At 53.8% G+C, this 16991-nt stretch overlaps 1 protein-coding gene across 3 annotated transcripts; it reads right to left on the bottom strand.

Moving 5' to 3' along the window:
- Window positions 1-2342: 2342 nt before the first annotated feature.
- On the bottom strand, window positions 2343-15675 carry INSIG1 (insulin induced gene 1). Of its 3 annotated transcripts, none has more exons than XR_014067874.1 (6): window positions 15589-15675; window positions 14513-14944; window positions 11678-11802; window positions 10282-10477; window positions 9656-9780; window positions 2343-4236 (listed from the first exon to the last, which is right to left on the bottom strand). XR_014067874.1 is itself a non-coding variant. In XM_081537836.1 (6 exons), exons 2-6 carry the CDS (start codon window positions 14919-14921, stop codon window positions 4207-4209), a joined length of 831 nt encoding a protein of 276 aa, XP_081393962.1. In that variant the 5' UTR covers window positions 14922-14944; window positions 15206-15675; the 3' UTR covers window positions 2343-4206. The 3 variants fall into 3 exon arrangements, 2 of the variants coding, with proteins under 2 accessions (XP_081393962.1, XP_081393961.1); XM_081537836.1 differs by having other exon boundaries at window positions 9656-9755; window positions 10311-10477; window positions 15206-15675; XM_081537835.1 differs by having other exon boundaries at window positions 9656-9755; window positions 10311-10477.
- Window positions 15676-16991: the final 1316 nt, after the last annotated feature.

The following is a 16991-nucleotide window of genomic DNA, read 5'->3' as shown; positions in this document are numbered from 1 at the left end:
AAGGCAGGTCACGATGGGCCTGGGAGCCATCGGACGGCAAAAGACGCGGTCTGGAGGGCGGCAGGACGCCAGCCACGGGTCCCAGCACGCGCAGAGGACAGCAAGCAGCCGGGGGCGCCCCGGGCCCAGGGACAGTGTCCACACACCCTTCACGGCCCAGGCAGCGTCACGACGATTCCTAAAGCAAACATGGAGATTGAACCTCTTGACTGGCATGATTTCGTGGGGTTTTCTGGGTCGAGTGAATAGCAAACCGTTTTTAGAGGCCTCGAAATTAAAAAACGCTTGCTCCTTGGAAGAAAAGTTATGACCAACCTAGACAGCATATTAAAAAGCAGAGAGATTACTTTGCCAAGATCCATCTAGTCAAGGCTATGGTTTTTCCAGTGGTCATGTATGGATGTGAGAGTTGGACTCTAAAGAAAGCTGAGAGCCGAAGAATTAATGCTTTTGAACTGTGGTGTTGGAGAAGACTCTTGAGAGTCCCTTGGACTGCAAGGAGATCCAACCAGCCCATCCTAAAGATCAGTCCTGGGTGTTCATTGGAAGGACTGATGTTGAAGCTGAAACTCCAATACTTTGGCCACCTGATGCGAAGAACTCATTTGAAAAGACCCTGATGCTGGAAAGATTGAAGGTGGGAGGAGAAGGGGACGACAGAGGATGAGATGGTTGGATGGCATCACCGACTCAGTGGACATGAGTTTGAGTAAGTTCCAGGAGTTGGTGATGGTCAAGGAGGCCTGGCGTGCTGCCGTCCATGGGGTCGAAAAGAGTTGGACACGACTGAGTGACTGAACTGAACTGAACTGAACTGAGGCCACTTTCCACCAAAGCTAAACTCTAAAATTTTCAATAGAGAACCTACCTGAAAGAAGACAGAAAAAACACAAGGGGCCAGATTCTTATGAGAAAATGAGTGAACTTTCAACTCATTGTCCTTGCCTGTCTACACCCTGAACTGGGGGAGGCATATCACAGGGGACAACATGGTCTCTCTTACATAGAGAACTCGTAAGACTGAGCCGAAGCACTGGAAAAACGGTGGCTGATGAATGAAAATGTGGTAACTGCTTTTCACATGCCACCGTCTTTAAGTCACAGACTAGGCAAGAACCCCCACACCCAAGACACCGTCTCAGCAGCTCTGTTCTTCCCAGAGCCAGCAGCCTTGAGCCAGACACTCGCTGTTAACAATAGTTCAGGACGAGATTCTTCACACTTGCGTCTCTGAAGATTGATACAGAAAACCCACAGAGGACCAAGTGGGTACTAGGACTTGGAGGCACATCTCACATCTCTTTCTTTGCATAGTTGGGCTGTGTTCTGGGATCAAATTCCCCCTGTGGCTAGTTTATTGTTGGTTCGTCTGCTGCCTCTTCAGGAGCAAGTGTGATGGTAGGTAACTGGGTAGTTGGCCAGCTTCTGTGTGAGATATGATGTGTTAGAGCTGAGTTTGAATATCTTTATTAATACTTTATGATATTGGCCACATGGTACAAAGAGCCAGCCCATTGGAAAAGACCGTGATGCTGGGAAAGATTGAGGGCAGGAGGAGAAGTGGGCGACAGAGGATGAAACGGTTGGATGGCATCACTGACTCAATGGACATGTATTTGAGCAAACTCTGGAGATAGTGAAGGACAGGGAAGGCTGGTGTGCTACAGTCTGGGTCACAAAGAGTTGGACATGACTTAGTGACTGAACAACAATATTAATACTTTTCAAAGGTATATTCCAACTCTAAGACTTTATCTGCTAGTTATAGTATTACAAAGAGATCATCTGAAACTCTCAGAAGGTGAACCTTCTTAGCAAAAGGTCTATTTTAAAACATGAAGTAGAAAAGGCAAGCTTAGATTTAAATTGGCGTTCGCACCAGGCGGCATGTGTGCACACAGCGGGTCCGCGACACCTTTGTCACCTGGGGTGACCCTGTCCAGCAGGCGCCAGGGACAGTGGACCTCTGCCACATGGGCCCTCACTCGGGGCCCCTGGACGCACTGGCTGTTAACGGCCTGGGCGCTCCCTCTGCCCTTTTCCTGGGTGCCCAGACACCCCGTGTCCTAGCACGGGGAGAAGGACCCTCTCACTTCAAGATGAGGACAGCATTCCTGGGGGAGGGCAGGCCAGAGAAGACGTCCCACTCCCCAGCATCAGTGGGCGGGGCGGGAGGTTAAACACCCCCATTTCCACCACGAGGAAAAAATATTTTTCCCAAGAGATGTGTTGAAAATTAGTAAATTTTGGAAAGCTATAAAATATTCTTCCATTCCAAATCTGATATCCTACAGAGGGAATTCCCCTCCTCCCTTTAAAAGAAAAACCCATAAATGCAATGGTTGGTTTTGAACCTTTAATAAAAATAAAAAAATGAATGCAAAAGAACACAATGCTGAAAACTTAGTATGAATGTGAATCTCACTAGATGTTCCAATCTGGTATAGTGCAAATTCTGCTCATACTATTTAACATTTTCACAAACTCAAATGACTTTGGTTCATATACTTGCTATAAAATATTGGCAATGAAATCCTTCAGATTCACATCTTTTGGCTACACTGCTTCTAACGGACATAGATTTATTTCCAGTTTAAGAGAAAAATCCTCATTGTACATCAAGTATATCAGAAAGATTCAACGACAGCTTTCATCTAATAACTTCTGATTTTTTCACAAAAACGCTGACATCCTCACTGAAAAATCTTCTCACATAGCTGATGGTTTTCGTTTTCAGAAGATGTCGTAAAGGGGGTCATTGCAAAGTTCAGAGTGGTCCTATTTTCTTTTAAACGAAATTCCTCTAAAACAAAGTCGCTACAGTAACCTAAAATTTACTCCAGGATATTCTCCTTAAAACAAAAGCAAACTGAAACGGGGACCATCGGGTGAGAGGAGCCGGGAACGCGCAGTCCACGGCTGCCGGCAGGGGCTCCCATGTCCCCAGGCCCCGGACTGCTGGCTGCCAGAGGAATCTTATCATCAAGCCATATTCACAGGATTCAAAACAACCAAAATGTTTTAAATTGCAAAATACAAAAAGGGTGAATTTGTAAGTAAAAATGACAAGTTTACTAAACCCACAAAACTGGGAGTATTTCAAAGGACTGGGGCTCAGCGAGAGGGCACGACAACAAAGTAACTTCATAACTGGAAAGAAATTATTGCTGAATTTTGCCTCCATGCAGCACTGAAATGGAGAACCCTCTTTAACATCTCATATGTTTAAAAAAAATAATAAATATTTAAAGAGAATACAAGGCTCAGATTGGTTTTCCTATACATTGCACTTGAAGTTGAAGACCCAGGACTTGCAAACTGGGTCCAACGTGGTCTATGCCATTAAATGAATACATTGTGCTCACCACGTCTTTTGAGTATTTAGAAACACCGAATGTTTAATGCAGTGACGTACGCACTCTTCTTTTTACAAGGCAATCACAGATTGCAAATCCCATAGGGCTGTGGGGAAAAAGCTGTCTCTTCTTGCCGAGTATCAAAGAAAACACAAGGTTTGGGCCAAGACAGAGACGTGTGGCCGGCAGCTGCCCCCTTCGAGATGACGCGGATTCCAGGCAAACTGTGAATACCGGGATGGAAATTCCAACCCATCGCAGCACAGAGCCTCCACCTCCCACTCACTGCCTCCTCTCTGCAAGACTGTCTGCGTGGCAACCCACGTGGGCGCCGAGGGCATGCCGGGACCGCCTGCCCGGCACGGCCACCCTGCGCTTGCTGCCACCACTGCCTTCTCTTCTTTCACACACAGCCCTATTTTTAAAATCTTTTGGATGAGTAATATTCCTATTTTACCACACTTCATCTTTGTAAGCACCATCGAGCCATCCCTGGGGCGCTGATACGAAACCAGAGCTGGTAGTTAGGCTTTAGTTCGAGGCTAGGAAATATGGCAACTTGGCATTTAATAACACGGGAAACTGAGTCCTCGGGACCCTGTGCCCGGCCAGCCTGCTTGTGGTGCCTCCGGGCGGACGCGGGCCCGGACACCATCCCCCAAGGTGCCGTCTCAACACCAGCGGCCATCCACCCGCGCTGAAACAGGGGAAGTGTTTTCCAGGAGTCCCTGGTACAGTCAGCCCCATCTGAAAAGATTACTGAGCAAAAGAGATAGTCTTCGTCACTATCCAGTATCACGGATTTTCTTCCCAAACCTCGCCACTCTTCAGGATCCATGGGTCTGAAGATTCAGTCGCTGTGCGGCTTTTCGGGGACACCCTATGTGGAGAAAGAGAAAAAGGCAAGGACGTGAGCGCTGGACGTGTGCATGTTTTAATCAGCAATTTAAGCGGACCCTACAAACTGAGAGATGAAGAATTCCTCTGCGCCGGAGGCGAGGATGGGGACCAGAACCGCGGAGTGGCAGGCGGGCTCCCCCGGCCCCACGGCGACGCCCTCGGAGCCCTGAGCTGGGAGCCGCCGGCTCAGCAGACACGGTCAGTCCCGCTCAGGCAGGGCGGGGGTGTAGCAGGCAAGAGGGGAGGTGGCATTGCCACCCAGAAGCCGTGTCTACACACGCCTCCTCACCGACCGGCGCGGATACTCAGGGAGGGCACCCGCACCGGCGGCCGCCATCTGCACCTGGCCTGGTGGGCTCTCACCCGAGGACGGACACCCCACTGGAGGAGCAGGGCCGAGACCAGAGGGTGACCTTCCTGAGGTCACGGGGCTGTGTGAGGAGAGCCCCCTGCCTCCTGCCAGAGCCGGGGCTCCAGCGTGTCCACCCTGACCCCTGCTGAGAGGCCGAGCGAGCCACACGGGGCAGCCCTGCTCTGCACCACGATGCCAGGCGCTCAGCCTCCTGGGCTCCGACCCCCGTCTCCAAAGCGGGCTTATGACAGTCCTGCCCCCACACCACCGCTACAGGACGCGGCCAAGTGCCAATGGACGTCAGCCCCTGACAACACCACCGTCATGACGGCCAGGAGCTGCCGCATCGCAGACGGGAGAGGCACACTGCGCCCCACTGGCCGGGGAAGTGCACTGGAGACCCGGCGTCTGGGGCCTAGGCTCTGGGAACAGGGCCGTGCTTCTCACGCGGCAGTGGGAAGCCTTACTTTTTCTGAGAAGAGACTTTCATCTGCAAACAGGTACGAACTCAATAAAATGGTGCTACAGACTTCCATTTAAACATACAGGCGGACAACAAATATCACACAGAAAAAGCAATGTGAACCACTGAACACTCGAGCAAAGCCAGCCTGTAGCTCTGGGGCACGCCTGCCCCTGCCAGGGAGCACGTTTAAGGGCAGAACTGCGCGGATGGGAGGGGGCGGGCTGCAGGCACGTCACACTGGCCTCGGGCACCCTGGCCCCGTGCTGACCGGCGCCCACCTCGGGCCGACGCCTTCAGCTCTTTGTCTTCTGCACGCACATCAGGTTCCACTACAAAGCCTCACTTGGGAGAAGATGAAGCCAAACTTCACCCTGACGCGCTGCTGCAGGAATATGCCTCAGAAGCGCCCTCTGTCCGGGGGCTGCAGGGAAGCTGCTCTGAATGCAAGGACGGTGGCCACAGACGCGCGAACAGGACCTTCACTGAGGTGCCGACCCACCCCATTTCTAAGGCACCGCGTCATTTTCTGGGTTGGAAGTGAGTTTTCAAATTCTAAACGAAGAGTAAGCTCACTTTCACATAGCACGTGTTAGTTTTTTCCCCTTTCTTTGAAGAAAGAAAATAAAAACCTGGCTAAAGTATTCGAACTCTTTCTTTAAAAAAAAGTTTAACGTGCTCTTTTTAAAGACTTGGGCAAGAAAGAGTCTAGTGAGGTGCCGCTCTGTCCAGGCTAAGCTCTGAGACTCCAGAGACACAAACCCAAGCTGTGCAGGGCACAGACCCCAGGGCGCTGGGGGCACAAGCCTCCGTGTGCAGCCCTGGGCACTTCTCCGGAGGACCCGCACTGGGCAGTGGGTGGTCAGGCAGGGGCAGAGGGCAGAGGCCATGCCCCTGGTCCAGCCCATCACAGCCGTTGTCACGGGCAGTCATAGATTTCTAAGACAAACCTTGTTATAAATATATTTTTCGTTCTTCAGCCCTGATGCAATTTGAAGCAAATATAATTTCCTACACTTTCAATTCTAGTCTCATGAAAAATACAATTTTGGTTCCACACACTTATCTTTTTGCTCCTGCAACAGGACATTGCAGAAAGGCAGTCTGCCATCCCACAGAGATGGCAGGAAAGGCTGAAATGGATGGAGGGTTTGTGAAGAGGAGGGGTCGGTGTCAGGTTCAAATAGGCTGTGAAGGCTGTGTAATTCCTGCCGGACAAAGCGGGGCTTTTTAAGATTCCCTACTGCTTTCAGGGGAGATTCATTTACAGAGGGCTTCCCTGATAGCTCGGTTGGTAAAAAATCGGCCTGCTATGCAGGAGACCCTGGTTCAATTCCTGGGTCAGGAAGATCCGCTGGAGAAGGGATAGGCTACCCACTCCAGTCTTCTTGGGCTCAGCTGGTAAAGAATCCACCTGAGATGCGGGAGACCTGGGCTCAATCCCTGAGTTGGGAAGATCCCCTGGAGAAGGAAAAGGCTACCCACTCCAGTATTCTGGCCTGGAGAATTCCATGGACTGTATAGTCCATGGAGTCACAAAGAGTCGGACACGACTGAGCGACTTTCACTTCACTTCACTTCATTTATGACGCCTTGAAGGATGGAAGAGACAAACAGAAAGAAGGGGACCAGGCTGGACAGACTGGGGGAGGGGAGGCCAGGGTGCAGATGAGGGTCTGGGGGCTCTGCAAGGGGTAGGGGGACCGATTCTCTGCCTTCCTGTCACCCACAACCCAGGACCAAGGATCTGCTCCCAAAGGCAGAGGGCCACAGTCCTGCGGTGACCGCCCCGTGGACAACCTCCACAGGACACAGCCGACCGGCCTGCCCCGCTCCTGACACAGGTCTGCCCGCTGCAGAGACCACGGCCAGTGCTGTGGTTGCCAAGGACAGCTGGCCCTCGAACAGTGAGGATTTGAGAGCAAGGCTTTACTTAGGCGCATCTTTTTAACACAGTCCCTGGTTGGCTGTATCCGTCAATATAGGATTCATCCAGTACACCCAGGTTTTCAGCTTCTCGGAGGGTTGGTGCCCCTAACTCACCTGTTCTTCAAGGGTCAACTGCAGAACAATGGTAAACTTTAAAGTTGCAAAAGAGAAGAGAACAACCCCAACCACCTGCTTGTCAGAAGTGGCCACTTCGTTCCTGCAGAGCGCTCCCCCCACCCGCCCCCACCAACCCAGCTCCTCACTACTGCCCGCCCCTGCCAGTCCGACCAGCCGACCCTTTAAAACCATCTGAACCCCGAGCCTCACTCTTGGGCCCCGAGTAGCTGTAACAGAAGTAACCCTTCCTCATCCTCTCCCCGACTCTACCAGAAACATGGCTGCGACCCGAGCCGTGACCACCTGGGCTGTGATCGTGCAGACTGTGTCCCCTGCTGGGCTCTGGGGACTCGGGGAAAGGGGCTTCGCTCTTGCCCTCCCTGAAGCGACTGGCAGCGGAGGGGGCATCTATAAAACCAGCTGTGACTGCCCCTCCGGCTTCACATGCCTGACGTGTCTACCAGTCTCCCCGTCGGCAGCTCGCCCTGCTGGGGCCGGGGTCCAGGCCATGTTGGGGACTAACATACAACAAGCCGTGAGGTGCGGCCAAGTAGACTTATAAATAAATGTGCACGGATGGAAAGACAGCAGAGCTGGACTCAGAGACCGTGGGGGCGGGGGCTCTTTCCCTTTGATGACTGTGATGCTCACCAGCCTCTTCCAATTTCAAAACACAACAGTAACATCCAAAGATAAGACTGTCCCCAATTTTGAAGAGTAAAAAAGAAACACCTTAAGAAAGAGGAGTTACCATTATGCCAGTTATCTTAAGTTCTGTTTAAAGCTTTCACTCATCTTTTAAAAAAAAAAGAAAATCTCTACGACAAACCAGTCCATCCTAAAGGAAATCAACCCTGGATATTCATTAGAAGCATTGATGCTGAAGCTCCAATACTCTGGCCACATGATGCAAAGAGCCAACTCAGTGGAGAAGACCCTGATGCTGGGAAAGACTGAGGGCAGGAGGAGAAGGGGACGACAGAGGATGAGACGGTTGGATGGCATCAGCGACTCAATGGACGTGAGTTTGAGCAAGCTCTGGGAGTTGGTGATGGACAGGGAGGCATGGCGTGCTGCGGTTCATGGGGTCACAAAGAGTCGGACACGCCTGAGCGAGCGAACCAAGCAGCAAGACGAGGATGGCCGGCCGGCCGGTAAAACCTCCTTCACCAAGTGCTGTCGCCAAGGGTGGCAGTGCCCCTCTTGTGAGTCTCCTCCGACCATCTCTGCTGTTCCGAACCTGAGCGTGGTGTGCAGGGTCTACCTCTATCGAAAGGACGCTTGTTTACAAAATTTGTTCAAAAACCCTTCATCATAAACACATGACAGCATCCGCGCCTCCTCCTGAAGTAATACCCAGTTGGCTGAATGTTGTCAATTTTAACTCCATGAAGAGTCACAGGAGCTGAAGACAACCTCATCTCAAAAGCCTTATCAAGAATCCTAACTAAACAGCACTGAAGTGAACATCTCAAGGCAGACGGTGAGCACGCAGCTGCCTCCCTCTCCCCGGAGCCACCAGGGGCCGCGGGGATCAGCACGGGGGTGTCGCGAGGCTGTGGTTGCAGGGCAGGGCCACGCGCGCTCACAGGGGGCCGGAGACAACCCTTCGTCAGTGTTTGTCCGGACCACCACAAGGGCGGCTGCGGGGGGAAGGACGGACGGACTCAGGAGCCAGGGGGGCACATCCCAAATTCTCGTTTTTAAGGTACTTCCATTCTTCTCAAACAGCCCAGCAGGCGGCTCCCAAGCCAGGCTCAGTGGGCACAAATAAACGTCCTCTTTTTAAGAAAAACAAGCGTCAGGGACCAAGACAAGCTTCTAAGGAAGTCCCGGAGCGTGTCTCTGAGACAAATGGCCCTTACGAGACTCTGGTTTCCTTTTCTTTTTAAAATTCATTTTATTTAAGCCTTCGAGTTGAAGTCCATTCAAAACAGTTGAATGTCCATGTTTTATGCTCCTTCATCAAACTGCTCAAGGGTCGCGATCTTTCGCTCCCAAACAGAACTGCCAAGTTACCCTGACTGTGTGTGCCCTTCTGGCTTTTGGGAAATGGCTCCATTCGGGACTCAGTGTCTCTCCCGTTAGTCCTTAGACAGGGTCCAGGCCGGAGTCCACCTACCCAACCACCCACCCCGTCCATGCTCTCATGGGCCTGGCGTTGCGCCCTTTCCCTAGCACGGCGTCATCTGTACCTGTGCCGTGAACCAAATTCATCATAAATCATTCAGCCATTTCTGTAACTCGTCTATGCCAGTTATTACAGGAGCGGCAGTTCAGAAAAGCCGCTGAAAGCATCTGTCATGTGAGGGGAACTCTGGTTCCTCTGCAGCTCTCACTGTGAGCTTACAAATCCCTGAACCTTTACAATTTAGCAAAGAATGACCTGGGGATGTGCCTTTTTTTAAACTGTATGCTTACCTGAATAACTGTTGTTCCTGAGTAGACATTTATTGACACAAATCATAACGTCTTATGTAAACCAAGCTGATCAGGCTGAAAGCTACCGTCGGGTGCAAATGTGACAACTTTACGTACCATGGCCAGCTGTCGCCCTATGTTTCCCACGGTCACGCCTCCCGAAAAGAATATGCAGGGGAGCCAGGAGCGGATGTAGAGAAAGTCTGGGGACGTGTACCTGGAGGGAAAGAAAGACATGAGCCCTGGGCAGTGGCTCCCCTGGCGCGGTGGGCAGGCACACAGCACACCAGCCACGTTAACATGTGACACCTACGCTCACCACCCACTGTGGCCACCTGATGCCAAGAGCCAACTCCTTGGAAAAGACCCTGATGCTGGGAAAGACTGAGGGCAGGAGGAGAAGGGGGCAGCAGAGGATGAGATGGTTGGATGGCATCACCGACTCGATGGACACGGGTTTGAGGAAGCTCTGGGAGATGGTGAAGGACAAGGAAGCCTGGTGTGCTACAGTCCAGCATGGGTCACAAAGACTTGGACACAGCTGAAGAGACTGAAGAACAATGCAATGCTCTCCACCATGGCCTGGTTTTCCTTAAATTACAGACTGTGTATTTTTATGGGAATCAACACTAAGCAGCACTTTTCAAGATTTCACGTCTAAGCTCATGCGTGTAATTACAAACAGAACACGGCATCTCAGCTCCGTGGGTGTTCTGAGTAAAAGTGTAGTGACAGCTTCCAACAGAGGGGACACTCGAGAGGGCGTGCTTACTGATAGACTCCGTTGTACACCAACAGCTGCGTGATCAGGGTGGCCAGGAAGGCGATGGTGATGCCCAGCCCCAGGCCACTTCTTGAACGGTCAAATGTCCACCAGAGGCCCAGCGACAGGGCTGCTAACGTCAAGGAGAGCTGAACGTTATTGGCAAAATCCAGTTTCTGGCAATGCAAAGTTAAGGAAAAATGTAACAATTTTTAATACGGTCAAAAACACACAAGCCAACCCTGGGGCCTACACGTGTGCACCACCTAATTCTCCACCCACAGAAGCTGCAGGGTGAGCTGCAGAGAGCATGTGCTGGATACAAGGTTACTTGCTTGATCAGGATGACCTGGGGCGTCTCTGGGATCCTTGCATCAAAAACTTGACTTTACCAGTCAGTGTCCTAAAAACTATGCATAAAACCCTGCTTGGGTTTATTTCAACCACAAAACAACTATATTCTAGTAAGTCATCCACAGTCCCACTTTTACTTCTTGTTCTTGTTAGCAGTTTGAACTGAGCAGGCACAGTCTTTCCTCCGTGTCTGCAAGGAGACATCTCATCGGAATGGCATTCAACGTGACCCGGTTACAGCTGATGGAGACACAGCTGGCCTCCTTCACAACACTGCTGAATCAACTGGGGACAAAACAAATTCGTCCGAGCCAGGCTCTCTTGTAATACCTTTTCCTGACATTCTTATCATTAAAATCAGGGTAGAGAAGATTTAAGCAGCAAAAACTCTAGAAACAGCTTTCTCTAGAATTTAAAAATATAATCTCGCTGTGATAAAGAAACCATAAATCTCTTGAGACCTGGTAAACCATGGCCCATCTTCCTGAAAACTGCACTGTTTTGCCAAGCAGCCCACTGGTGGATGCCAGAACCTGACCTTGAAGTTAACCTCCACTGGGAACTCTATTCCTGAGGCCACCTCCTCTGATCAGCCCTGGGCCTTCCCTGGTCATGACCGGGGAGGGTGGAGAAGCAGATGGGCTTCTGCTCTGCCTTCTGGAAGAGTCAGCCATGAACAGTGAAGCTCTCGCCACTTCTCACTGCACCACAGGAACCAGGTCTGCACCGTGGAAGGATGGGAGGCAGAAACGTACAGGGAATTTACCAAACGACCTCCGAGGATCCAACAGGTAGTGACCGAGAAAGGGACAGAATATAAAGACATCCATTCTGTTCCCAGGGTCCTTTTAACTGTTTCCTGAAATGAACTGAAAGGACTTCTCCGCACTATTTTGAAAGGTCTGCCGAGAGGAAACTGAACAATGTGGTTTGAAATCATACTTGTAAGAGGACAGTCAGCTGACCCAGGACGTGATAGACACCCATTAACAGTAACGTGAGCAGCTGCTCTGGAAGGATACAGCACTAGCATGGTTGATGCCAACGAAGACGGCCACGCAGCGCATCACGCTGGCCCACTCTCGCTTGAACTTGTGTGGCTCTCCCAGGTGACTGTCGATGCAGGGGTACAGCAGGCCGACCACCGCTGCGGAGAAGACAAGACGGCCGCACCTGAGCAGAGTCCACGCGACTGCTAGTGGCGATCATTAATGCACTATTCAAACCATTCCCTTTCCTGGATTTACCAGCCATCACATATTTAAACTAACTTTACATCTTTTGTATTTAAACTAATATTACATCTTTGTTCTCCTTGAATACAAACCAAAAAAATCCACATCATTTTGTACAATTTTAAATAAAATTGAGGTTGTCTGGCTTGCCCTATAGAAGGAATGGAGCCGGGGGGTTTAATTATCCACATGGGAAGCACCCTCACACCTCTGGGGGGGGCGCCTCCCTGGGGGCCTCAGTGCTCCTTCCCGGCCCAGTGAGAGGGGAGCACCCACAGGGCCAGAAGGCCATGGCACCAGTCCTGACACCACCCAGGCCCGGCACCCTCGTGTTGACCCGACTGTGCCGTCTGGGTCACGCAGGCCACGCTCCCAGAGGGCGGCCCTGCCCCTGATGGTTAAGGGGCTGCAGCGTTTTCTGTAGGAGACCCGTGCAGGCACCGTGCGCCCTCGCTGTGGGTCAGTGCACAAGACAACCTCGCCCCACCGTCCCTGCATCCAGGCCCTGAACCAGGGGCAGAGCACAGGAAACATGGCCTCAGCCCCCGCTCGCCTTGCTGGAACCTGGCGCTCGTATTTGTCCCCTCATGTGTAAAACGATGAGGATTATGTAACCAGAGGGCGCAGGAGGAAGGGCTTACTGTGGTCTGGAACCGTTTTCACAGATACAGGACTTTAAAGCCTGAGAGTTCCCAGAGAATTTAGATGGGGGAAGGCTCGGTGTTCCCGAGCAAAGTAAGGTGGAAAAAGCCAAAGCAAGAGGGACCAGGGGGCATGGTGACTGGCCGGGAGGCAGGCCAGGTGAAGCCAGCCAGGTACTGAGGCTTGAGAGACAGGCACGGTACACCTGTGTCCCAGTTCAGGTCCCGAACAGAGAAACAAGGAACACAGCTTCAGCCCAAGAGTCAATGAAACAGTTTCAATTCCATACTACATTTTATCAAGTTCTGATTTTGGACTGTTTGGGGGTAGAGGGGGTGGGGACCCACATGGCATACATAACTTGTGGGATCTTAGTTCCCCGACCAGGGACTGAACCTGGGCCACCGTGAAAGCACCGAGTGCTAACCACCAGACCGCCAGGGAATCCCCATAATTCTGGAGTCTTGAAAGACAGAACCCAAACAGTTCTATCACTTAAGTCACTATACCTTCATCTTAGCTTTTCAGACTCAAGTAAGTGAAAATGTACTATGGAATTTTCCCTTTATGCTCTTGACTGATGGCTTGAAAAAAGGAGCTGGGGTACCAGACATTGTGTATCAGATATCCCTGGAATTCCTTGAAGCTTCTGTTACAAATAAAGCCTAAACCAAATGGTTCAGTGGTTTTGAGATCAACTGCTTTGAGTCAAAGAAACTACTGTATCACATGAGAATGAAAAAATGGAAGTGCGCACCCAGATCTAGTGCCCAAAAAGGAGTCTTAATAGTAAAAAGGCACACTGACGGGGCTCAGAAAGCAGGGCAGGAGCCTGGCTTCCCGAGAATGACGGGAACCTTCTCCCCACAGCACCCCTCCCCTGAGGGTCCCCGCTGCGCTAAGGGAGGCTGCTGACAAGGCGCCGCGTCCTCAGAGCAGGGGACACACCCTGCTGCGGGGCAGCAGGCCCAGCTCTGGACGGTGGGCCCGCCACTCGGTGTGTCCCCTTGGGTTTCCACGTCTGTGAAACGGAGCTGCAGCAGAGTCTTGTAAAGACCAAGGGAAGCAAAGCATATAAAACAGTCCATAATGCCGGCCACGGAGCAGACAGGAGCCGGCCTGGACACCCAGGTTCACACCTGTCCTGCCCACCAGCCCAGGATGCCCGCCAGGGGCAGGCTGCTCACTCTGGACTTCAACCACCGGCAGACCTGAGGCCACAGCGAATGCTGGGTGACCAGAGAAGTCCTAAGTGCCCTACTGGGCTGAAATCAATTTAGCGTTTTTTCATAAAACCAGCCAGACGACCAAGAAATTTTACTCAAAGATACAGTCCATCTGTCTAGTCTGTAAAGACTGCAGACTCTGGGCAGGTTTTGTGGTTGGCCAGGTACACTAAAATCTAAACTCTGAACAAAACATTTGTTTCCCTTCATCCAGGGACCCCGGCGGCTTTTTTTTTTTTTTGCGGGAGGGGGAGGGGAGGCCTGGCATTGGCACGTTCACGGGGCCATCCTGAAAAAGGAAGTGCGGGAGGCCACTGGGGCAGCTCTGCCCACTCGCCCACGTGACGGTTTGTTTTCGGTTGCCCGGCGGGTAGCGTGTTCCCAGGGCCAGCCAATCGCGCGGCAGCTCCTCGGCTCACCAGTTTCGCCGCTGGCCAATGGCGCGGCTCGCTCGGGGTGACAGCTGCGGGCCCCTCAACACTGTCCTCAGGGCCAGGTCAGAGAGAGGGAAGGACCTCGGTCAGCCTGGCATGGGCGAACAGCAGCCAGTCACCGCCCACCTCGTCCCCATCACCGGCGTCCTCCGGCGTCCAGAGTCCTGGCATTTGGGCTCCTTCCTCTCGCCCCTTCTCCCCTAGATACGCTCACTGGAGATGCACACCGCCCCTCTGTGGATGGTTCCATTCTCAAATAAACAGTTCTCAGAGGCTGAACACACTTGCTAACCCGACAGACATCTCCGGTGTCTACTCACCCGCTGCCGTCCCGCAGCACGGAGGAACCCACCAAGCGGAGGAGAAGATGGTGGCGATGACCTCATCCGGGAACAGGGTGACGTTCCTCTGGACCTGCAGGAGGTTGAGCACCAAGGCCAGGACCACCCCCACCGAGAACAGCACCAGGCTCCTCTGTACCAAGTGGTGATGCCAGCTGTTGACGTGGCCGCGGCTGCCCTGGCCCCCCACACCAGTGCTCGGAGGCCTGTGAGCGGGGTCAGTGCCCCAGGTGCCGTGGGCCACCAGCAGAGAAGGGCCTGACCCCGAGGAGTTGATCATCTCTCCCGCTTTGGCCACCAGCCTTCTGGCACTGGCCCTCGAGTGGCTTCTGTGCTTTGTGCCCTTGGCACAGGAACCTCTCCAGAGGTGGTCGTCCAGCCTGGGCATGAGCTACCCGTCTGCAGGCTTTCCTAGAACGAAAAGGGGGCGTGGACGTGGAACCCTGATCAAGTTCACTTCCTAAGGACCTCTGGTCCAGGGAGGCCCACTCAAGGAGGGCTTTGCTCTGGTTCACCACCAGCAGGTCCAGGAAAACCCTCAAGGCCCTCCGGGAGTTAGTCACACCAGGCAGGTGCCCCCGGGTGGGGAGCGGCTGCAAGGACCCTGCCCACAGCCCCGGCCAGGCAGATGCACCCACTGCTTTCCGCGGCAGGTAGGGAGGTTGGGTGCACCTGAGCGTTGCGCTCCCGCCACAACGCCCCTCCACAGAAGCCCTGAAGTTCTGGCCCTTCCAGTCCAGAAGTTTTCCAGCCCCGTCCGTCTGCAGGAGGCGGGCTCAGCCAGGCAGGACCTGGGGCACGTTGCCCCAGGACAAGTTGCTGGGGTCCTCCCTGTCCGGGAGGCGCACCGGCAGAGCGCACCTGGGGGTCGGGAGTGCTGGCCCCCCGCGCAGGGACCGGGGCTGGGGTCAGGGCTGGCGCCCAGGCCAGAGGGACCCCCAAAGGAAGGCGGCCGAGAGGGGCGGCTGCCGGGAGCGGAGGGGTCGGCACTCGGACACCCCAGCCCGGCCCGCCCCGGAGCCCCCACCCCGCCGCCCTCGCCGCGCCCCGCGTACCTGGCCGAGGGGCGCCCGCCCGCGGGCTAGCTGAGGGAGGAGGGACGCAGAGGAGGGTACCAGCCCAGACCGCCTGGAGTCGGGCCCGCGGCGGTCCGCGCGCCGCGCCACTTATAAGGCGAGCGGCGGGGCCCCGGGTCACGTGTCCGCACCCGGCCCGCCGCCCGGCCCGCCGCTCGGGGGCGTGGCTTCCGCGCGCCCCGCCCCGCCCGCGCGCCCGTCCGCTCGGGGTCTGGTGAGGCGGCCGCGGCCAATCGCGGGCGGGCGGCCCATATGACGTCATCACACGCCACCGCCGCCCCGCGCCCGGCGCGCTGGCTCGGGAGCGCGGACGGACGGACGGCGGGTTGAGCGCGCCCGGGGGCCGGACGCTAGCTGCGGGTAGGGGGCGGGGGTGACGGGGGACGGCCTGACCGACGGGCTCGCGGGGAGGGGACGGGTTGCCGACGGACAGAGCTGCGAGAGGACGGCAGACGGGGGGACCGACGGACTGACCAGAGGATGGAGCGGGGGAGGGGAACTGGGTAACGGACGGACCGCTGGACGGACCGAGGGAGGGAGGACTGACTGACTGACCGATGGGCCGGCCGAGGGGGGGAGCACTGGCGGACGGACGGACGGACGGGGTTGGCCTAGAGCGCCCGGGGCCTCGGGTGGACGCCGGCCGCGGGAGGGCTGTTTCCCAGCAATTGGCAGCCGCGGGCCTGGCGTCCGGTGGTGGAAGACCTTAGTCTCCGGACCCTGTCCCAGGCATGACCCGTTCAAAAGCCCCCCCTCCAGATGGTCACTCTCTGCCCCGGCGTGTCACATGATGATGCTCTGACCTCCCTTCCATGCCCTGCTGTCGGAGTCTCCTGACCGGTCACCACACCTGCTGATATATAAAGTGGGTGAGTGCCTGCAGTGACTAGAAGCTGCTGGCACGTCTAAGGGCTCATCCGTGTTTCCCAGCCACCAGAGTGGTTCCGAAACCCTTTCTGACAGGAGCCCCTTTACGAAAACGTAAATGATGAAATCTTCACTCATAAAATAGTTTCTTCTAGTTTCCAACTGTCTCTCAGTGGACAACAAGCCATCAGAACCACTCGGGATAAAAATAAGATATTATTTTATCTTGTTGATGTCATGTATTTATATCCTATTTGCCACAGAAGTCTGGCCGTCTAAATAGGAGGGCAGGCCCCATGCCAACTGAAAACCCACATCTTGTTGAGCAAGATTGTATTATTTAAGATGTCCTTGAACAACAGTAGAAAAACCCTAGTCTTTTCCCACTGTCTGCGGGTGAGCAGAAATTGAGAGGAAGTTTGTGCTCTAAATAGCAAATCCGCTCTCAGCCAAGAGACCCTACAGGCTTAGACAGTGTGAAATGCCATATTGTGTGATCTCTTCAACACTGGGGT

The sequence above is a fragment of the Giraffa tippelskirchi genome, chromosome 10, assembly GCF_054371585.1.
Source record: "Giraffa tippelskirchi isolate mGirTip1 chromosome 10, T2T-mGirTip1v1.2.pri, whole genome shotgun sequence".
In the NCBI taxonomy this organism is placed as follows: domain Eukaryota; kingdom Metazoa; phylum Chordata; class Mammalia; order Artiodactyla; family Giraffidae; genus Giraffa; species Giraffa tippelskirchi.
This window is presented reverse-complemented; position numbering and strand designations above follow the sequence as displayed.